The sequence below is a fragment of the Melanotaenia boesemani genome, chromosome 6, assembly GCF_017639745.1.
Source record: "Melanotaenia boesemani isolate fMelBoe1 chromosome 6, fMelBoe1.pri, whole genome shotgun sequence".
NCBI lineage: Eukaryota > Metazoa > Chordata > Actinopteri > Atheriniformes > Melanotaeniidae > Melanotaenia > Melanotaenia boesemani.
This window is the reverse complement of record NC_055687.1, coordinates 5,896-28,970: the sequence shown is the minus strand read 5'-3', so window position 1 is coordinate 28,970 and position 23,075 is coordinate 5,896. Positions and strand designations below refer to the sequence as shown.

Sequence of the window (23,075 nt, the reverse complement as noted above, 5' to 3'; positions counted from 1 at the left end):
ATCCTCTGTGTCTCTGTCCTGGATGTCTCTACAGGTCGTAGTCGTCCTCATCGTGGTCTGAGGAGGAATCGCCAGGACCGTCTCAGTAAAGATGCTGCCAAACTGCTGCTGCTGTATGACGAGAACATCCTGGACAATGACCCGCTCAGAGACAGCAAAGACATGGCATTCGCTCAGACTTACCTGAATAGGGTGAGACACACCTGGATCCCATAGAGCTTCTTTGCAACCCTTGCAATGCAGGTGATGGTGTAACCCGGTCAGGTTTCCTGAAGGTGTGTTTCATTGTGTATCTGCAGGTTCGAGAGGCACTACAGGATACACCTGGACAGGTGGAAGAGTTCGTGTCTGTACTGAACAGATTTGAACAGGTGGGAGAAGGACAGGAAGTGACCATACTGTTCAGAAAGCTGTGCTGCATCCTAGGAAACCGAACGGACCTCCTCCGGGACTTTGCAGCATTTTTGCATCCTGAGCAGGCGCTACAATGTGGACTGGTAAGGAAGAGGGAGACAGGTGTGTCTCAGCAGGTGGATCAGCCTTAAGTTTACCGCATCTTACTCTACAGATGGCAGAATTGCTCCAGAGTCAGAAAGATGAAGGTCTCTAGGTGGAAGAGCTATTTTCTTGCAAATTTATACTATACATCCATCAGTAGCAAACTCCAGCTAATTAACGCAGATTGAGCAAGAAAAGAATCTTCTGTCAATTTTCAAATTCATTTTGTGTTTTCCATGAAAAGTCACACTTTTATTTATCAAATGAGACACAAAATAAATAGAAAATATAGACAAGACATTGACAAGTTTAGATATGATTTTTATTAGAAATAATAATTTTCTCCTTCAAACTTTTCTTTCGTCAAAGAATGCTCCTTTTGCAGCAATTACTGCATTGCAGACCTTTGGCATTCTAGCTGTTAATTTGTTGAGGTAATCTGGAGAAATTTCACCTCACGCTTCCAGAAGATTCTCCCACAAGTTGGATTGGCTTGATGGGGACTTCTTGCATACCATACGGTCAAGCTGCTCCCACAACAGCTCAATGGGGTAGAGATCTGGTGACTGCGCTGGCCACTCCATTACAGATAGAATACCAGCTGCCTGCTTCTTCCTTAATTAGCTCTTGCATAATTTGGAGGTGTGCTTTGGGTCATTATCCTGTTGTAAGATGAAATTGGCTCCAATCAAGCGCTGTCCACAGGGTATGGCATGGCGTTGCAGAATGGAGTGATAGCCTTCCTTATTCAAAATCCCTTTTACCCTGAACAAATCTCCCACTTTACCACCACCAACGCAAACCCAGACCATCACATTACCTCCCCCGTGCTTGACAGATGGCGTCAGGCAATCTTCCAGCATCTTTTCAGTTGTTCTGCATCTCACAAATGTTCTTCTGTGTGATCCAAACAGCTCAAACTTAGATTCATCTGTCCACAACACTTTTTTCCAATCTTCCTCTGTCCAATGCCTGTGTTCTTTTGCCCATATTAATCTTTTCTTTTTATTGGCCAGTCTCAGATATGGCTTTTTCTTTGCCACTCTGCCCAGAAGGCCAGCATCCCGGAGTCGCCTCTTCGCTGTAGACGTTGACACAGGCGTTTTGCGGGTACTGTTTAATGAAGCTGCCAGTTGAGGACCTGCAAGGCGTCTATTTCTCAAACTAGAAGCTCTAATGTACTTGTCTTCTTGCTTAGTTGTGCAGTGGGGCCTCCCACTTCTCTTTCTGCTCTTGTTAGAGCCCGTTTGTGCTGTTCTTTGAAGTGCATAGTACACACCGTTGTAGGAAATCTTCAATTTTTTGGCAATTTCTTGCATTGAATAGCCTTCATTTCTAAGAACAAGAATAGACTGTCGAGTTTCACTTGAAAGTTCTCTCTTTCGAGCCATTTTGAAAGTTTAGGCGAACCCACAAATGTGATGCTCCAGATACTTGACTAGGTCAAAGGAAGGTCAGTTTTATAGCTTCTCTAACCAGATAAATTGTATTCAGCTGTGCTAACAAGGGTTGCACAAGGGTTTTCTAATCATCCATTAGCCTTCAATTAGCAATTAATGCAATTAGCAAACACAAATTAGAACACTGGAGTGATGGTTGCTGGAAATGGGCCTCTATACACCTATGTAGATATTTCATTAAAAAACAGACATATGCATTTAGAATAGTCATTTACCACATTAACTATGCATAGAGTGTATTTCTGATTAGTTTAATGTTATCTTCATTGAAAAAAACAGTGCTTTACTTTAAAAAATGAGGAAATTTCTGAGTGACCCCAAACGTTTGAACGGTAGTGTATACACACACACACACAGATAGATATTAACACTTTTGGGGTTTTAACATTTATAAGGATTGCAATGATGGACTGTGCGGTGGCAGCAGTTCACATTCATTTAAATTTAATTTTAGACCTAAAATAATGAAAATTGTTTCGTTAGTTCTAAAGCCAAACAAATTTATTCCTGATTTTTTTTAAAACAGTTGTATCATTACCTAGTTGAATAATGTTAATTTATTTATCCATCACTGTAATACTCTACATTACTCTTCTCTAAGCCTAACCCATTATTTCTTCTGCAGAATAAACGTAATGGGAGCAACACATCCTTACTGTTTACTGTTGCTGAAGAGTTTCAAGTCTAGATAAATGGTCCACTGAGTAAAATGCTTTATAGAAATCTAAAAAAAAAGGAATGAAACCCTCCTCTTAACTCAGTTTTCTATAGTCTTTGAAGTATAAAACTGGTCTAATATTATTATGTACTGATCTCCCCTTCAGAAATCCTGATTCCCCAATTACAGCTGGTAGACAACAGCTAGTTGTCATGGAAATGCTGGGAGAACAGCAAGTTGTCATGGAAATGCTGGGAGAACAGCTAGTTGTCATGGAAATGCTGGGAGAACAGCAAGTTGTCATGGAGATGCTGGAGAACAGCTAGTTGTTGCGTCAACGTTGTAATTGGATGTTTAGAGAATGAAAATGCGAGCAGATTCAATTTCCAATTAGAAATTTCCCTCTGGGATTATATACGTAATTTCCTTTTTATAAATTTCATTTTCACTTGTAAAGTTGGGACAAATCAATGATGCTGTCTAACACGTCTGGCATCATATGTCTGAAGGTTGACAGTGCTATCTCCGACCTGGCAGCTGGGTCCCTCTGGAAGATGCCGGTTACCAGAAAACCCAGTTAGCACTCGCAGAGGGACTGGCACAGCCTGGTTCCTCCTGGCACGACCTGGTTCCTCCTGGTCCCTCCTGGCATGACCTAGTTCCTCCTGGTGGTCTCTGGACCGTTTGTTTTGTTCTGGACCAATGGTGTCGCCGTTTCCCGTTTCTCCAGATTTTGTGCATACAGCAGGTCAGAATAGCCCTGGAGGTAAGGGCGTTTTTCTCCCAAGTCTGGTTTATATAAATCCCAGAAATTGACCAGAACTGGAGTACTCCAGTTTTTGTACCTATGCCAGCTTTAGAAATGAGGCCCTTGGTCTTTTCTCAGCCTGCTTTGACTCAGATTGACTCACATTGGTGACTCCTTAGTACGGATCTCCTCCACAGTCTGACAGTTTTATGTTAAATGATTAATATTTTTCATCAGATTAATCACAGCTTAAAAATTAAACAATTAATGGTGATTAATAATTAATGGTAATCATGATTACTATTCACAACTATGCCTGGAATCTGCCCGTTTTTACTACAAGCCAAAATATTTACTGTTAACTGACCTTCTCTTAAAGAAACTCAAATAACTTAAATAAAACCACCGGATGTTGGCAAATGAAGCTAAACAACTGATACTGATGAAGAAACTCTGATAAAACTGACAGTCTGGCTAAAAACACAAAGGTCTATTTTCCTTTTCCTGGTCAGTGCTCCTGACGCAGGTGGGGAGGGCTCTAAGCTAGGCTAAAGCCCGGGCTAGCCGACCATCGATACACAGCCTCTTGCTGGCTAATGTGCGGTCTCTGGAGAACAAACTAGACGAGCTACGTGCCGGGATTACAGCACAGTGGGAAACAAGAGGGATGCGCTCTAACTTTCACCGAAACCTGGCTGTCAGACTACATCCCAGATTCCTCCGTTCAACCACAAACACTCTCCACTCATAGAGGAGACCGGACAGCAGCCTCTGCAAGGTGAAGGGAAGATGTGTGAGTGTTTATCAGCAACACGTGGTGTGAAGATATACGGACTCTTCATCAGCTCTGTTCGCCTGATATGGAGTTTTTACTGCTTGAGCGCCGTCCCTTTTATCTACCAGGGAATTTCCGTCTGTGTTTCTGGCCGCGGTTTACATCTCCCCGCAAGCTAACTCTGCAGCAGCGCTAGGCTACCTCCATGACGTTATCATGCTCTAGAGACCGCCCATCCTGACGCTGGTTTTATTGCTGCAGGCGACTTTAATCAGTGGATCCTATGGATTGTACTTCCCATCAACACGTATACATTCCCACTCGGGATAATAACACTTTGGATCATGTGTACATCAACATAAAGGGAGCATGCAAGGCTGCACCCCGCCCCCACTTCGGACATTCGGACCATATCTCTTTGTTCCTGTACCCAGCATACAGACAAAGACTCAAACAATCAAAGTTTGTCAGCAAACAGGTGAAGCTCTGGACACCTGGGACTGAGGACACACTGCAGGACTGTTTGCTACTACAGACTGGGAGGTGTTTACAGCTGCAGCCACTCTGAAGGACTCTTCTGTCAGTGTACAGGACTATGTGACTATGGGACTGGGTACATCAGCGCTTGTGTGAAGAACATCGTTCCGTCCATACATGTCAGGAATTTTCCCAACCAGAAGCCCTGGATAAACAGTCAGGTATGTCATATGCTGCGTGCTCGCTCCACTGCATTTATACCTGGTGAAGAGACCGAGTACAAAGCTGCAACGTACGGACCGAGGAAGGCCATCAGAACAGCCGAGAGGCAGGACAGAGAGAAGCTGAATGGCTTCAACTCTGCTGAGCCCAGACACAGGCCCACACAGAGAGGAGGCTCTCAGACACCTGGAAAGCAGCACCCCCTCCCCCTCACCAGTCGTCTCACCAGCCCAGATAAACAAAGCTCTGAGGAGGATCAACCCCCACAAAGCGGCAGGGTCAGACAGCATCCCTGGACGAGCCCTCAGAGCAAGTTCCACCGAGCTGGCTGACATTCTCACCTCCATATTCAACCTGTCCCTCAACTAGAGAACTGGTCCATCCTGTTTTAAGACCACTAACATGGTCCCCCATCCTGCTTTAAGACTGCTACTATGGTCCCCAATCCTGCTTTAAGACCACTACCATGGTCCCCCATCTTGCTTTAAAACTGCTATAATGGTCCCCCTCCCCAAAAAGAGCCCCCCAGCTGCCTGAATGACTACAGGCCAGTAGCACCAACTCCAGTCATTATGAAGTACTTTGAGCGAGTGGTGCTGACCCACATTCAGAGCTGCCTACCAGACAAACTGGACCCCTGCAGTATGCCTACCAGTTCAACTGGTCCACCTCAGACGTTACTGCAGCAGCCCTGCACATCTCCCTCTCACACCTGGAGGATAAAGACTCCAACATCAGGATGCTCTTTATTGACTACAGCTTGGCTTTCAATATGGTCATCCCCCACCAGCTCATCCACAAACTGTTTTCTCTGGGACTACACCCCATCCTCTGGGACTGGCTCCAGTACTTTCTGACTGGCAGGCCTCAGTCTGTCAGGATCAGGACCAGGACTTCAGCCAGCATCATCACAAACACTGGCACACCACAGGGGTGTTTCCTCAGTCCCATCCTTTCCACCCTGTTCACCCATGACTGGAAACTACCTGAGTGGGAACTGTCTGACTGTGTACTGCCTCATTGGGAACTGCCTCACAGGGAACTGTCTGACTGGGAACTGCCTCACTGGGAACAGTCTGAAGGGGAACTGTCTTACTAGGAACCGTCTCACTGGGAACTGCCCGATTAGGAACTGTCTGAATGGGAACTTTCTCACTGGGAACTGTCTGACTGGGAACTGCCTCACTGGCAACTGTCTGAATGGTAACTGCCTTATTGGGAAACGTCTGACTGGGAACTGCCTGACTGGGAACTGCCTGATTAGGAACTGTCTGAAGGGGAACTTCCTCACTGGCAACTGTCTGAATGGGAACTGCCTTATTGGGAAACGTCTGACTGGGAACTGTCTGACTGGGAACTGTCTAGCTGGGAACTGTCTGACTGGGAACTGCCTCACTGGGAACAGTCTGAAGGGGAACTGCCTTACTAGGAACCGTCTCACTGGAAACTGCCTGACTGGGAACTGCCAGATTAGGAACTGTCTGAATGGGAACTTTCTCACTGGGAACTGCCTTACTGGGAACTGTCTGACTGGGAACTGCCTCACTGGGAACTGTCTAGCTGGGAATTGTCTGACTGGGAACTGCCTCACTGGGAACAGTCTGAAGGGGAACTGCCTTACTAGGAACCGTCTCACTGGGAACTGCCTGACTGGGAACTGCCTGATTAGCAACTGTCTGAATGGGAACCTTCTCACTGGGAACTGCCTGACTGGGAACTGCCTCACTGGCAACTGTCTGAATGGGAACTGCCTTATTGGGAAACGTCTGACTGGGAACTGCCTGACTGGGAACTGCCTGATTAGGAACTGTTTGAATGGGAACTTCCTCATTGGGAACTGTCTCACTGGGAAACTGCCAGATTAGGAACTGTCTGAATGGGAACTTTCTCACTGGGAACTGCCTTACTGGGAACTGTCTGACTGGGAACTGCCTCACTGGGAACTGTCTAGCTGGGAATTGTCTGACTGGGAACTGCCTCACTGGGAACAGTCTGAAGGGGAACTGCCTTACTAGGAACCGTCTCACTGGGAACTGCCTGACTGGGAACTGCCTGATTAGGAACTGTCTGAATGGGAACCTTCTCACTGGGAACTGCCTGACTGGGAACTGCCTCACTGGCAACTGTCTGAATGGGAACTGCCTTATTGGGAAACGTCTGACTGGGAACTGCCTGACTGGGAACTGCCTGATTAGGAACTGTCTGAATGGGAACTTCCTCATTGGGAACTGTCTCACTGGGAACTGTCTAGCTGTTAACTGATAGCATAAGAGTCATATATACTGAACCTTTCAGCACCACTTTAACATTGTAACATCATTGTTTACAAAGATTAGCATCATGAGCCACATGGTCCTCAGGTTCAGACTCAGCACCAGCAGCAGCAGGTCCATCATCACATCCAGATACGGCTGAAGTTCTTTAGTTTACCATCAATCATCTGCAGCTGGTTCAAACAAAATGATCTTAGTAACACTGACATTAACTTTTTTATTGTATGATCTGCTAAAAGCAGGTTAAGATGATCTTGTTATCCTTTTTTCCACGTGTTGTATTAATTTCCTTACGTTCTCACCACCATCAGCTGATAATTAAGGCCCCAAAAAAGGCCAAAAGCCAGTCTGACAAGGCAGATAGATCTTAATAAATTATTATTGTTCCCTCTGTCTTGTCTTATTATCTTTTCTTTTTTGTAGTTAAGTTGGTTCTTGTTTTATTTTGAAGTTTCTGTTGATACTTTAAAGACCTATTTATATTGCTTTTTTAGTATTTTATTACTCCTGAGTGCTATATTATTCATGATTAAAATGTAGACCACCATAATGGACATGAAACAAAATGTACATAAGCCAGTGAGTTACACCACAATATGTAGTGCGTTGTTATTGACACCACTGACTGAGAAATGTTAGAAATGTAGTTTTACATTGCATCATGGACAGTTTTCACAATATTGGCATGGGTAGGGGACCCCTTGGACACTCTGTGCCCATTGGCCCCTGCACTTTTAATCTGGCCCTGATTTTTGACAGCCCTAGTTATAACACCATGTTCCTCTGAGCGGGATTCAGGTGATGCTCTGCCACTTCCTGTTTGTTACTGATCCAGAACATGCTGCTCAGATCAGAACCTCATTTCACACTGTGGTTTGCAGATGGAGTGTTTTACTTTGAATGCTGATGAGCACTTGTTCTCAGTTCAATGGTTTTCTGGCTTGAGAGGTGTGCAGAATACATCTAGAATGTTATGTTGTGACTCTTTTCCTTTAGCCTGAAAGCTGTGCTCTGGTCGGGATCTGGTCTTCTTTAAACTTCTGATATTTGTGGGACCTCTTGGACTTGGGTTTGACATTTCATCCTTCTCATCTGTGCAGTTTGAGGAACAGCAGGCATATGAGCGCAGCCGCCGGTTTCTGCGACAATTGGAGATCAGTTTTGGAGACAATCTGTCACATTACCAGAAGATAATCAAAGCTCTGCAGACTGGCCCAGACCTGACTCCAGCCAGCATCCAAGAGGTATCCCATCCATACTGTAAATGTCCTGATATTATCAGTTTTTATTGATGGTACAGTAAAACATGTTCAATACCTGAAATTGCTTCATGTTTTTCAGCTGAAAGCTCAGATGGCCACACTGTTGAAAGGCCACACCCATCTGCAAGCTGAATTCTGGTTTTTTTTTGATGAGCTCCGCCCACCACCAGCCCGCCCAGGACAGTTTGAAGAAGCCCATTGGCCAGAGGAACCAGAAGGTGGAGAAGGCAATGGTCAGGTGTTGGGGGGCGGGACCAGTGGAGGCTTTGAGGAAGTGACACTGCCAGAGCTTGAAGAGGAAGAGGAGGGGCATAAGATCCAACCAATACCAAGCCGGCGTCCAAAGAGGAAGCTGGACTCCCACAGAAACTACAAGGTGGTTCCTTATTTTTCCAGGACTGATTGGTCAGATAAAGAATGTTTATGATTCCAGGACTCTGATTGGTCAGATAAAGAATGTTCATTATTCCAGGACTGTGATTGGTTGGATAAAGACTGGACATGTCTCTGTGACAATGCAAAGATTCGCAGACACAGGAGGAAAAGTTGTTCTCGATGCCATGGCAACCAGGTATGTGGAAATGTTTAATTGTAGATGTTGGAGATGTTGTAAATGATTTTGCATTTTCATGTGGTAAGACAAAGTATTTAAAATAGAATAGAATATCTTTATTGTCATTGATATAGTTGTCACAACGAAATTTGGTGGGCATTTTTCCCATAGTGCCATTAAAAAACACAGCATGTAAGTAATATATTTGTTTTCGCTTATATGTTTTGGCTACTTCCTGTACTTCCTGACCTTTGACCCCTTTTCTGTATACTTGGTGCTCTGACATTGTGACTTACCAGCAGTCCAAGATGTCTAAAGACAGTTTCCATGTGCTCGTTGTAAAGTGTGACAGCAGCAGGAGAAAAGGCCTGCAGTATCTCGTCTTCCCACAGCGATGATTCAGTGTGTCCCTGAAGCTGCTCTCCAGACCAGACAGGGGTCCTGCAGGGGGGACTCATGGTCCAGCATAGAGGGCAGGTTTGCCAGGACCCTTTTGTCACCTACCTCCTGCACTGAGTCCAGAGACCAGCCCAGGACAGAGCTGGACTTCCTGATGACTTGTCCAGCTTCTTCCTCTCCCTCTCTGTCATGCTGCTGCTCCAGCAGACCACACCGTACAGGATGGCTGATCCACCACAGAGTCAGAGAAAGTCCTCAGGAGGCCCCCTTCACTCCAAAAGACCACAGTCTCCTCAGAAGATAGACCTGTTCTGACCCTTCCTGGACAGTGGTACGTGTTGTGTCTGAAGTCTGCAGTGTAGAGAGTGAAGAGAAATGGGGCCAACACCGTCTGAGAACACCGCTGCAGGTCAACAGGTCAAACCAAGCGACAACCTCGGCCATTAAAATGTGAAGCCTATGCAGAACTGCAAAAAATTGCAGTTCCCCCCTCATCCACTAGGGGCTGGCTCCTAAACAGAGCAAATCCCCATAGACTCCCATGTTAAAAAGACCAACTTCACAGCAGAAATAAACATGTTTAAAGCCTGGTACAAAAAAGAATTTTAGGATTAATAGGTTCAATCTGTCCGGGGTCTTCATCAGATGGGATGTCGGGGGGGTGAGGAGATGAGGAGATGGACCCTGGGGTATGAAAAGAAGCACCTCCTGTTGTAAGTAGGCGGGGCTTTGATGGTGATTGGATAAAATTTGAAGGATTCATATTGATTTATTATGTCACGGCATTTTATCGAAGTTCGCCACGTTACCATGGTCCTGCCCTGCCCTGCCCTGCAGCGTAGAGCTGCAGTTTCACCAAATGTCATCACTAACTTGTTCTCTGCTCTCTGAACTAGTTTGGACCTGGCTGTGTCTAAAATGTCAGAGAACTGGGTCTTTGAGTAAAAAACATGACTTTCTGTTACCAGGGGGTGTGGCCAATTCATAATTCAATTATTGACATGTAGATGTGTTGTGGATCAGATTAGCCTCCAACCTATCTTGTTGCAGATATCTTCCTTTATATGGGTCTATATCCATTTTTCATGGCTCGACATCACATTTTGAGGCCCCGCCCCACTATATGCTTACTATTTTGAGAAAGTTTTTGATGACTTTTAATCACACATGCCTTCTGAACATTGTGAGCAATTTTGATGGCAGTACGATAAAATCTGTAGGAGTTTGTTCAAATCCGACATCAGTAAAACACCGAAATGGCGACTTTGACTTAAATTGGCCGACTTCCTGTTGGGCTTAAGGCATTTAAAGAGGAGGAACGTCGGACTTGCATAACAACCTCATGCAAAATTTCAAAGCTGAAAGTGAAATAAGATCCATTTACTAGTTATGAGATACATAATCCGATTGGTCGACTAGTCGTTTTAATAGTTGGTGACTAATCGACCATTAGAATAGTCATTAGTTGCAGCCATAGAATGCAATGACTGTCACTAGCTAACACCATCATCAGTTGAATCTGATGGTTGTCATGGAAAGAGGTAATTTAGTTTTATTGAAAACAGGAAATAGCATGGTTACATTTTACAATCTAGTTATAAACATTGATCTTTCCACCCCTGACTGACAACAATCTCTGCTTCATAAACCCACTGGAATGTGTTGTTTTTCTGTGTTATGTTGTGTGTAAGCAAATGGGCCAACAAAAGAAATGCAGATGAATCTGCAAGAGGATTCTGACCAGCATATTGCTTAAATTAATAGAGGTAGGGTCAACAGTAACCCTTTGACTTTGGCTAACAGGTGAAGCTGAAAGAAACGGCCTGACCACAGAGTCTATTTGGTTATTGAGTTTGAGATTATTGTCTAAAGTCACTCCAAGATTCCTGACTGCATGGCTGAGGTGGGTGGTCAGAGGTGTGAGATCTGGAACTATGTTTGTTGAACTGGAGGCACCAAAGAAGATTAATTCAGTCTTTGATTCATTCAGAGGAAGTTTTGTGGCAGCCAGTGCTTAATGTCATACAGACACATTTGGATGGGCCGAGTGTCTGAAGTGTTCTGGGCAGCCGACAGAAAAATCTATAGACCGTCTGCATACAGCTGGAATGAGACATTATGATGGGATATCACAGAACCTAACGACAGCATGTACAAGGAAAAAAGAACAGGGCTCAGAATGGAATCCTGTGGGACACCAGAGGACAATGGACCTGGAGAGAAGGAGAGATCATTGATCATTACAGCTAAAGTTCAGTCTGTTAGGTAAGACCTGAACCACTGCAGCACAGGTCCCTGAAGACCCACCTGCTGGGCCAGGCAGTCAAATGCTGCAGTGAGATCCAGCATTACCAGCAGTACAGGTTTTTTGCGTCCAAGGACAGTGAGACGTGGTTTTGCGCTTTTAGTAGTGCAGACTCTGTGTGGTGGCATGCACTGAAACTGGATTGGAATTTTTGGAATATGTAATTTTGATCCCAAAATGACTGTAGTTGTGTGACGACAAAAGTTTGCAGAACTTTAGAGAGAATAGACAGATGGGACACTGGTATGAAATTTCAGAGAACTAATGGGTCAAGATTTTTTTTTTTTGATTAGTGGCCTGACCACAGTCTGCTTAAAAACAGCTGGGACAGACACTGACCTCAGGCTGATGTTGAAAAAAGGGAGGAGACATGGCCCTACTATGTCAAAATCCTGTTTAAGCACTCTGGATGGAACAATGTCCAGGTATGTTAACAGGTAGACACGTCACCACACATGTATGGACTCAAAATCTTTAGAATATTTTATTTCAAAAGTGAATGTAGACGTGTCAGTAATCTGATTACTTTAATATATTTGATTTTGATGGTCATGAGTGTTTTCTAAAAAATATTAATTTGAAATCTCTTTAATATTATAGAAAAAGTAGTGTTCATGCAAATGAATCAATATCAAATCAGATTCCAATCAAGCTGTTGTGAATTAACCATGTGGATCCTGAGCCTATTTTGGCCGTTTTTTAATACTTTTGATTTTGTCTCTATATACCACATAAAATAATGTTTCACATGCCCATGCTTGGTATCTTTTTTTTTTTTTAGCACAACTTCATCTATATGAAGAGATAGTTCTTATTTCACTACAACCTACTTCATAAACATATTGAAAAAAAGTGGCATTTATTACAATAAAAACTACAAACTTGCTCACTCAACTGTTTTGGAACTTGGAAAAACTAAATATAGGTTTCTAATATGAATATCTAAATGTAAAATTAAAATAAAGTAATACTATATACAAATATTTACAAGAAAAACATGTATATTCATAGGCGTTTTTAGCTGAAACTCTTCAAAACACACAAACTTCAGCTGCAATTCTTCAAAAAACAAACAAATTGTAAAATAATAGTGCAGTCAACTGTAAAGTAATAGTGCAAATGTAACACTGAGAAACAACTGAGATGTAATCAAACTATATACAAATATTTTACACTATATACAATGGGCTGTAGCTTTTTTTTTTTTATTTACACATGCCACTCTGCAAAGTAATTTCTATCCACAATAACACAGAGAGTCACATCACAAGCTTTGCATTTCCAAGGGGTTAGGTTTCTCTTTTTGTCCACTTGGTGGCAGCGTTGGTAACTCCTACGTCCTTGTGTGGCTTTTTGGCTGGTGTCTGTTACCACAGCAATGGGAACGGGAATGTGGTCTGCGCTTCTCTTGGCTGGTCTGCCGCTCCTGTCCACCCCACACAGCTTGGCCACCAGCTCAGTTTGGAAGTCCTTGTGTGACATGGGCTTCTCCTGATGCGTTGCTAAGAGCAAGTGTATCCCAGCCCTACAGGCCCCTTTATGCTCTCATACATACGTAAATAGGTACATCATTTAAAAGTTAGTCTTACATTGTCACCTTCAAACTTCCATGTGTCTTTTACATTGTCTGGGTTGTTCAGTCAATTCAACTAGTGAGCAGTTCTGAGCTCAGAGTTAACTTCCCTGCTCTGACACCAGTTGGTGAAAGTAATGCACAAAGCTTCTGCCATCTCTACAGTTTTTGCGCTTATTATCTGCTGCTGCTGCTTCTTCCTTTTCCTTCGCTTCTTGTATGCAGTTCACATGTTAATGAAACTGATCAACACTGCCCCGTGATTTCCAGTGGTATCGCTTCATTTGCTACGTCCAGTGACGGATTCACAGGCCCCAAAAATGTAGAGAATTATGCACATAAAAAATACAGAAGATGGACTAAAATATTCTTTTGTCTGCATGTCTATCTTCTGCATCGAGCATAAATGGACCTTAACATACTTAATGTGAACAGCCACAGGTAACACCCATCTGACACATCTGCTCATCTCCTTCCAGACCTCAACAGGTGTGTCCAGAGCCATGAAAAGTCTTGACACACTGTATTCGCAGATTAGCCCAGTCCATGATGACTCTGTTGACAAAAACCTCGACATGAAAGGAGGTGACATCAGTCCACAGCCAGGTATGTGGTATCATTATCTGCTTCTGATTTCCCTGCGATAGGTGTGTAATCTGATTCTAACTTTACCTGTCCTGACAGATCAGAGGACTGCATCGTGGGAAACCCCGTTCCCTCTCACAGAGAAGGAAGAGGAATACGAGCAGGGTGAAGAGGGTGATGAAGAAGAGGAAAAGGGGAAGAGTGGTGAAAAGGAGAATAATACAACTGTGAAGAAGACGACAGAGGAGATGCTGAAGCCCACCTCCTCCTCCTTAGCTCTTCCTCGCCCCAGTCCTCCTCCTGAACTTCCCGTCTGTGCCAAAAACATTTCACTGACAGCAAGTGGAGAGAAAGTAATCCTCTGGACCAGGTATACTTCCTCTATACATCTCCTACTCCTCATCTACAGTCCCTCTACACTTCCTCAACACCTCCTATACATCTCATCTACAACCGCTCTACTTATCATCTACACTTACTCTACACCCCATCACCACATCAACAACATGCATTCTAGACATACCATCTGACTTTTTAAACCAGTTCTTACCTCAGTAGAAACTGGTCTCCTACTGATGGTTAACAGCTTGCTGGCATCAGGCTCTAAAGATGGCAGCCATTAAGCCCCTCCCCTAGACGCCTCAATAAGGAATATCTATAGACCGTCTCAGACCTCCTTTACATCCAGATTACTGAGAAAGTTGTGTTTCATCAGCTTCATGGCTTTTTAAATGAAAGTGGAAATCCTGATAAGTTTCAGTCCGGCTTCTGATTTCATCACAGCCCTGAACCAGCTATGGTCACAGTGGTAAAAGACTGGTTCTGATCTAGTACCAGTCCTAGTTTTGGTACTGTATTAGACCTGGTTCTGGTCTAGTATCAGTCCTGGTTCTGGTCTAGTATCAGTCCTGGTTCTGGTTCAGTCCAGCAGACTAACTGTGTCAGAGTCTGTAGCAAATAAACAACTGGATGAAGGAGAATTTCTACAATTACATGAAGACAAAACTGAGATTATTCTGTTTGGTAGAAAGAGAAGAGGGTCAGCATTGGTAAACACCTGGAGATTCGGGCTCTTAAAACCACCGACCAAGTTTGTGACCTTGGAGTGTTGATAGACTCAGACCTGACTTTCAGCAGCCATATCAAAGCTTCACTAAGAAGCTTTTTACCAGAAACAGGATTAAAAGTTTAGTCTCCCAGAAAGACCAAGAGAAACTCCTCCATGATCCATCTCCAGTAGGCTGGATTACTGTACTGGTCTTTAACAGGACTTCCCAGTAAGACCAGTAAACATCTGCAGCTCATCCAGGTGCTGCTGCTAGAGTTTTAACCAGGACTAAGAGATCTGAACACATCACACCAGTTCTAACATCTTTATACTGGTTTCCAGTCAGTCACAGAATAGATTTCAAACCCTTTTGACAATGTACGAATCCCAGAACGGTTTAGGCCCATCCATCCATGTGATATGTTCAGAGAATATAAACCTAGCAGAGCTCTTAGATCCAAAGACTCTGGTCCACTTGTCCAGACTAAACATGGGGAAGCAGCATTTAGCTGTTATGCTGCCAGTGGAGATGAAACTTTCACCAAACTTAGATACTTTAAATCCAGGTTAAACATTTCTGTTCTCATGTGTCTGCATGAAATCTGCACGCTGACTTTTAAATGGTAAATGGTCTGTACTTATATAGCGCTTTTATCTAAAGTGCTTTACATGTAAATCAGAAATCAGAAAGAAATCAGAAAGGTTTTTTTATTGCCATATGAGTGAACAGGTTCACATCATTAGGAAAATGCTGCGGTACTTGGTGCAGACATAAAAACAATATAAGTTTAAGCATGCAATAAATATAAAATAAAAATTTTAAAAACAAAATAAAGTCTCTACACTTTAACACAAAATTACAAAATATACAGGATGGGTATGGAGTTAGAGCATAATCCAGAAGGGAGTATGCTAAAGTGACAGTAAAGTAACTTTAATATGTTTGTCTCTTTTTGCATGAAGCACAGGTCCTGTGACTGAGACAGAGCGTTTATGGCCTAGAGTTGTTGTTCATGAGTCCAACAGCAGAGGGATAGAAACTCTTCTTGTGGCGAGAGGTTCTGGTCCGGATGGACCGTAGCCTCCTGCCTGAGGGGAGTGGCTCAAAAAGTCCATGACCAGGATGAGAAGGGTCGGCTGCGATCCGGCCCGCACGGCCCAGTGTCCTGGAGGCGTACAGGTTCTGGAGAGATGGGAGAGTACAGCCGATCACCTTCTCAGCAGAGCGCACGATACGCTGTAGCCTCTGTTCGTCCCTGGTGGTGGCTCCAGCGTACCACACGGTGATGGAAGAAGTGAGGATGGACTCGATGATGGCTGTGTAGAACTGCACCATTGTCTTTGTTGGCAGGTTGAATTTCTTCAACTGCCTCAGGAAGTACATCCTCTGCTGGGCCTTCTTGATGACAGAGGTGATGGTGGGCTCCCACTTGAGGTCCTGGGTGATGGTGGTACCCAGGAAGCGGAATGAGTCCACAGTGGTGATGGGGATGTCAGTCAGGATGATGGAGGGGACTGGGGCTGTGTGCTTCCTAAAGTCCACAATAATCTCCACTGTCTTCTGGGCGTTCAGCTCCAGGTTGTTGTGGCTGCACCAGGACACCAGACGTTCAACCTCCATCCTGTAGGCAGACTCATCCCCGTCAGAGATGAGTCCAATAACGGTGGTGTCGTCCGCAAACTTAATAAGTTTGACAGACTAGTGGTTCGAGGTGCAGCAGTTGGTGTACAGGGAGAAGAGCATAGGAGAAAGTATACAGCCTTGGGGGGTGCCAGTGCTGATGGTCCGGGAGGCCGAGATGTTCTTCCCCAGCCTCACGTGCTGCCTCCTGTCCGTCAGGAAGTCAGTGATCCACCTGCAGATGGGATCAGGCACGTTCATCCGGGACAGCTTGTTTTGGAGGAGGTCTGGGAGGATGGTATTGAAGGCAGAGCTGAAGTCCACGAACAGGATCCTAGCGTAGGTTCCCGGTGAGTCCAGATGCTGCAGGATGAAGTGCAGGGCTATGTTGATGGCGTCGTCTACAGACCTGTTGGCTCTGTAGGCGAACTGCAGGGGATCCAGGAGGGGGGGCCGTGAGGGATTTGAGGTGGGACAGAACCAGGCGCTCAAATGACTTCATGACCACAGAGGTCAGTGCCACAGGTCTGTAGTCATTAAGTCCGGTGATCCTTGGCTTCTTGGGGACAGGAACTATAGTGGAATTTTTGAAGCAGTCCGGCACGTGACACGCCTCCAGTGAGGCACTGAAAATGTCCGTAAACACTGGGGCCAGCTCGTTTGCACAGTATCTCATGGTGGCTGGAGAGACACCGTCTGGGCCGGGGGCTTTCCGGGGGTTCACACGTTCGAACTGCTTCTTCACCTGCTCTTCCCCAATGGAAAAGGTTGTGGGGGTGGGGAAGGAGGGGGGCGTTGTGGAAGTCCTTGATGATGCATTCTCCTCTGAGGCGGGGTAGGAGGGGGGGTAAGAGTCTTTCTTGTTGTTGGGACTGGGGCTGGTGGAGGTGTGAGGGCTGCCTGATGGTCCATCAAAGCGACAGTAGAATCCATTTAAGAGGTTGGCTGTTCGCAGGTCGTCAGTGGAGTGGGGGGTTTTGGGCTTGTAGTTGGTCATTTGCCCAGGTCTTCTCCACGCTGAGGCCGGGTCGTTCTCTGAGATTTCCTGTTGCATATTCTCAGAGTGCTGTGATCTAGCAGTGTCCACTTCCCCGCTAAACCTGTATTTAGCCTCTTTGTAGCAGTCTTTGTTCCCACTCCTGAAGGCCTCCCTCTTTTCTAGCCACAGCTGTTTGAGTTTAGGAGTAAACCAGGGTTTGTCATTGTTATAACTCACCCTGGTGCGTGATGGTATAATGCTGTCCTTGCAGAAGTGGATATATGAGGTCACAGTGTCCGTATACTCATCCAAACTGTCCGTGGCAGCCCTCATTGAGTCCCAGTCTGTAGTCTCCAAACACGTGCGAAGCTCCTCCACAGCCTCGCTGGTCCACTGTTTTATTGTCCTCACCACAGGTTTGGAGAGTTTCAGCCTCTGCCTGTACGCGGGGATCAGGTGGATCATTTCGTGATCAGAAAGACCGAGTGCAGCGCGGGGCACTGCGTGATAAGCTCCGCTGATCGTGCTGTAACAGTGGTCCAATGTGTTCTCCTCTCTGGTCGGGCATTTAATGTACTGCTTATATTTGGGAAGTTCTTGGCTCAAATTGGCTTTATTAAAGTCCCCAAGAACAATGATGAGAGAGTCCGGGTATGTCCGCTCCATGCACAGTATCTGGTCCGCAAGTGCACACTGAGCTACGTGCACGTCCGCGTCTGGCGCGATGTAAACAGCGGCCAGTATGAATGAGGCAAACTCCTCAGAGTAAAACGGTTTACACTGAATGAAAAAATATTCCAGAGAGGGAGAACAGTGCTGAGCGATCACTGTCATGTCCGTACACCAGCCACTGTTGATGTAGAAGCAGACACCTCCACCTGTTGCCTTGCCGGAGAGAGCTGCTTGTCTGTCCGCGCGGAGGAGATGGAATCCCTCCAGCTGTAACGCGCAGTCCGGGACCTCCTCACACAGCCACGTCTCCGTAAAGCACAAAACACAGGATAAATAAAAGTCTCTGTTCGTGCTCCTCATCAGTGCTAGTTCGTCTATTTTATTCGTAAGTGAGCGCACGTTGGACAGGAAAATTCCAGGTAAGGGCGTGCGTAATCCACGTCGCCGTAGTCGCACGAGCACACCAGCTCGCTTCCCTCTCTTTCGACGTCTCACTCTCCGGATCAAGGTCTGTATTAAATCTGCCGCCGATACGACAAAAACTGGAAATAGATCCACTGGTGTTGTTGTCCTAATGTTCAAAAGCTCTTCTCTGGTGTAAAAGTACCCAGAAGAATGTCCAGACACACAGTTAACGCACAAAAACAGACAAAACAATGCGCACCTAAGCACCAGGGCATCCGTTCGCGGCGCCATCTTGGTTTATGACCAATGTACGTCACATTCACCCATTCACACACACATTCTCACACTGATGGCGGAAGCTACCATGCAAGGCGCTCAACCACGACCCATCAGGACCAAATAGGGGTTCGGTGTCTTGCTCAGGGACACCTCGACATGAGCTCCATTGGGTCGGGATTGAACCAGCAACCCTTAGGGTACAGGACGACCACTCTACCCACTGATCCACGCCGCCCCATGATCTTACAAGATGACGCCAGTGTATGTGGCCTACTGTCTGTTATTTGCAAGTTTGTGTTTTTACTACTTTCACTGGCAATCTGTCAATATAGCAACTCTTTACTGGTGTTCGATCGTCAGTCTCTCCTGGCCATACGTTTCTCAGCCAAAAATTTGTTGGGTTTAATTTATGATGAACAGAAAACTTTGCCCCTGTTTCTATCTGTAATTCCCACTTACCTATGCCATGCCCCGATGCTACCTCGAAGGAGGAAACACCACCATTGCTGGAGTATGCGTAGCGGTAGGCCGGTGAAACTTAAGTGGCATCTGGCCAGTTTGCAGTGTCCGTATGCTTAACCTTTCCACTGCTGGTTGGTTTTCATACTATTCCTCACAGAATATGTGTTTCCAGAGAGTCATGACATGGATAAATTCAGCTCTTGGTTTCATTCCACTTGCCAGACTATTTTAGATTTTGTGACTCTTAAACCCAGGCTCGCTAAAACTAAAGCAGAGCCGTGGTTGGAGGAAACAACTTGCGCTGTCAGACAGCGGTGCTGAAGAGCTGAATGAAAATGGAAGAAAGAGAAATTCCAGGTGTCCTTTGTTGTATAAAAATAATTTACCAAGAGTCTGGAATGAATGACAGTATAACAAAATGTCTTATCCGGCCAATTAATAAGATACTTGCAAGTATGGGAGTGGTTGTCTGACTTGGAAGCTAGTCAGCAGAGAACTCCAACGGGCCCAATACAGAAAAACAGTTTTTACACCCTTCTGTGTACCATTGAAGGTCAGCCCTGAGGCTGATAAGACTTTGACAGAAGACAGAGTGGAGCCATTTCTCTCTCAGACCCTGAGAGTTGAACCCCTAAGTCTGAGATTGGTCTATGTGGAGGGTGGAATCGTAAACAGTCTTTGCTATCTCTAAAGAATGCAAGTTGCCCCAGACGTATGTTTTAAGAGTACCAGCCAGTACCCCCCTCATCAGAGGCCCGAGGGAGAAGAGTCACACTGCCCTTTTAATGCTCTTACACCTACAGGAGAAATTAACAACTGAGCAATTATAAAATGTAATGTAAGAACAAGCAATCAGTGCAAATGTAAGAACAATCAATGTGAATGTAATATAAATTAATATAATTAATAAAGTGAATAATAAAAGGAATTGATTACAAAATTAATCCTCAGGGAAAAATCACAAATTTCCCTGAGGAATTTCCAAAGGGATTAATAAAGTATTTGTGATTCTGAATTATTATCTGTGTATAAGCATGAATAGTATAATTTCTTCTACACGTTCCAAATTTTAAAGGACTGCTGGCATTATTATTAAAAAACTGTGAGATGTATGAAGAGAATATCTGTCTGATATTATGTCAAATCACCATAAACTTCTGATTTTATTTAAAACAATAGATTGTGCTCTTAATGTTATTCAAACTGTTCAGTTGTCTTTGTAGATAAGGTGAGTCCTGATAGGGCTCAGATACCGTCCTCAGTCTTTGACCCATCAGTCTCTGTTCCCTGTTCTGCTGTTTTTTTACCAGTTTGAACCAGTTTGTTGGTCATCTGAAGCCCTCAGATCTGATACTCTCCCACCATGACTATTCAAAGAGTTTATTTTTACTATAGGACCATCGATTAATGCTGTTATTAACAGCAGCCTGTCCTCAGGTCTGGTTTCTAAAGATCATAAACATGCTATAGTCCAACCTCTGCTCCAAAAACCCAGTCTGGATCCCACTGTTGGTCACTGGTTTGGAAATTGGTCATTTCTGACCAATTTCAGTTTGAGTCATTTCTGAACAATTTCCAAACTTCTTTCATTTCAAAAATCTTAGAGAGGATTGTTTATACACAGATAAGAGTTTTTAGAGGTAAATAATATTCTTGAGGTCTTTCAGTCTTGTTTTAAGTCTTTTTATAGCAGCGAGTGGGCTCTACGGAGGGTTTTTAATGATCTTTTATTAGCTACAGATTCTGGTGATCATGTGATCATGCTTTTATTGGATTTAACAGCAGCCTACGACACGGTGGATCACAACATTTTAATGACCCGTCTGGAGCTCTGTGTTGGCATTTGTGGTTCTGCCCTGGAATGGTTGAGGTCCTACCAGTCTGAGAGGACATTCTATGTTAAACTGGACCATCTCCAGTCAGCCAGTCAAGTGGGGTCCCCCAGGGGTCCATTCTTGGGACTCTGCTCTTTCCATTATTATTAGGGATCTTTCCATCTGTATGTTGATGATAGTCAGGTCTATGTCCCCCTTAAACACAAGGACTCTTGTTCCCTAGAAAAACTTTTAATCTCTCCTAATGAAGTCAAAGCCTGGATGGCCTTACAATTTTTTTTTCATTTTAATGAAAAGAAGACAAAAGTTCTGGTTTTTAGTCCTGGTGCCGTTGGGTCCTCTCCTGTGGACCTGATTCCTCTGGTACAGTATTGTAAACCTGATGTCATAAATCTGGGTGTAAAACTGGACAGAGATTTTAATCTAGACAGGCAGATCGGTGCAGTGGTGAAATGTAGCTCTTGTCTTTTATTATTTAATGTTGTTTTTAATTTATGTTCAGCACTTTAAGTGACGGCTGTCGTAAAGTGCTTTATAAATAAAGTTGGTTTGGCTTGATCTGCTTTTTATCATTTTAATGTAATTTATGATTTGATTGATATTTCTGCCTTTTGTTGCTGCCTTTTACTTCTTTTTAAAGCTTTCTTTGTATGACCTGTAATGCTTTTAATGTTTCATGTAACATGAAATATGATTTCTAAAAAAAAGTGGACATGCCTTGCCTTACACCTCCTCTATGCCTCCTGTACACCTTTTCTATTCCAGTGGTTCCAGAGCAGATTCACCCAGAACAGCTTGAGATTTGTTTGGTTCCATCAGTTTAAGCACGTCAGAACCTCCATCTGGTGTTCAGAGATTCTGCAGATCTGTTCAGAGACAGTTTGTTTTGTTTCCCATCAAAAGAGGAGGAATCTATTGAGAACTGACTTTTCTTGGGTTTTCAGAGAAGCTGATCGAGTCATTCTGACGACGTGTCAGCAGGAAGGGGCCAGTCCGAACACTTTTCAGGCCATCTCCAATCTTCTTGGTAACAAGACTCCAAATGAGGTGATTTATTGTTCAGTCTTCTGCTGGCCTGTGATTGGCCTGTCATGTATGTTACATAAATGTAACATTTTGCCTTGTGTCTCCAGGTTTCTCGCAGGTTTCGGGATTTGATGCGACTGTTTCGGACAGCAGCTCGTCATGTCAGCTCAGAGGACGAAGCTCCGCCCACTGAGCCAACAGCAGCTAATGAGACATAGGACTGACTTAAATAAATCAGAAGTAAATTCAGTAGGGTCAGATTAGGGTAAGATTCAGTAGGTCACAGAAGTGTTGACTGACCATGGGAAAAATATTATGAAGGTTCAGAAAATTTTATGTTTTAGTAAAAATGTAACCATCTTTTTTTAACAATAAATCAATTTTCCATCAGTCTGCTGTAGTGTAGTGTAATCCTATGAATAAAGTTATTAACTTTGAACACATATGTCAAAAGATTTGTCAAGCAAGAAATTAAACAAGACCCAAAAAGGTTGTAAAGGGGTTGGTGGAAACCTTCATCTTGATGGCTCATTCATCAACTGTGCAGTTCACCAGGGAGCCAAAGAAAATGCACTGGCCAGTGCGTGCCGTCCACAGTTCCCTGTTCCAGTATGAGTGTATTTCTTAATCTGCCATTTTTTCAGTCATAAATCCCTAATTTTCCCTAGCCCTTATTTTTTAAATGTGTAAAGACTTTGTGTGCTGTTAAAAGTGTTTAAATCCTGTCCAGGTCATCTTCTATGGAAAGGCGTTTTATTCAAAATTAAATAAATCGAAAAATAACTAAATTATTGAATATATATATATATATATATATATATATATATATATGCATTAATTTATTTAATTGGGATCATGAGGACACTTTTATTTTGGAGTAATTTTTGGGAGCAACATATAGCGCAGCACCACATTGTGCTGCGCCTATTTCGTGCTTCTGTTTTATTTTGCATCCTTATA

General features: G+C 44.1%; 1 protein-coding gene across 5 annotated transcripts in view; it reads left to right on the top strand.

Annotated features, from left to right (window-relative positions):
* The window catches only part of gon4lb (gon-4 like b), a 125,675-nt gene extending 103,170 nt beyond the window's left edge, over positions 1-22,505 (top strand). For 2 of the 5 annotated variants that reach the window (XM_041986880.1, XM_041986881.1), the window contains exons 21-29: positions 35-192; positions 300-497; positions 8,212-8,355; positions 8,453-8,749; positions 8,846-8,944; positions 13,683-13,809; positions 13,888-14,158; positions 22,034-22,136; positions 22,223-22,505. In XM_041986880.1, coding sequence (XP_041842814.1) covers positions 35-192; positions 300-497; positions 8,212-8,355; positions 8,453-8,749; positions 8,846-8,944; positions 13,683-13,809; positions 13,888-14,158; positions 22,034-22,136; positions 22,223-22,333 — 1,508 coding nt within the window. In that variant the 3' untranslated portion in view covers positions 22,334-22,505. Of the gene's footprint in view, positions 1-34; positions 193-299; positions 498-8,211; positions 8,356-8,452; positions 8,750-8,845; positions 8,945-9,318; positions 9,882-11,923; positions 12,056-13,682; positions 13,810-13,887; positions 14,159-22,033; positions 22,137-22,222 lie in introns of those variants that run through there. The other 3 variants (XR_006010634.1, XM_041986882.1, XM_041986883.1) reach the window with 3 other exon arrangements.
* The last annotated feature ends 570 nt before the right edge of the window (positions 22,506-23,075 follow it).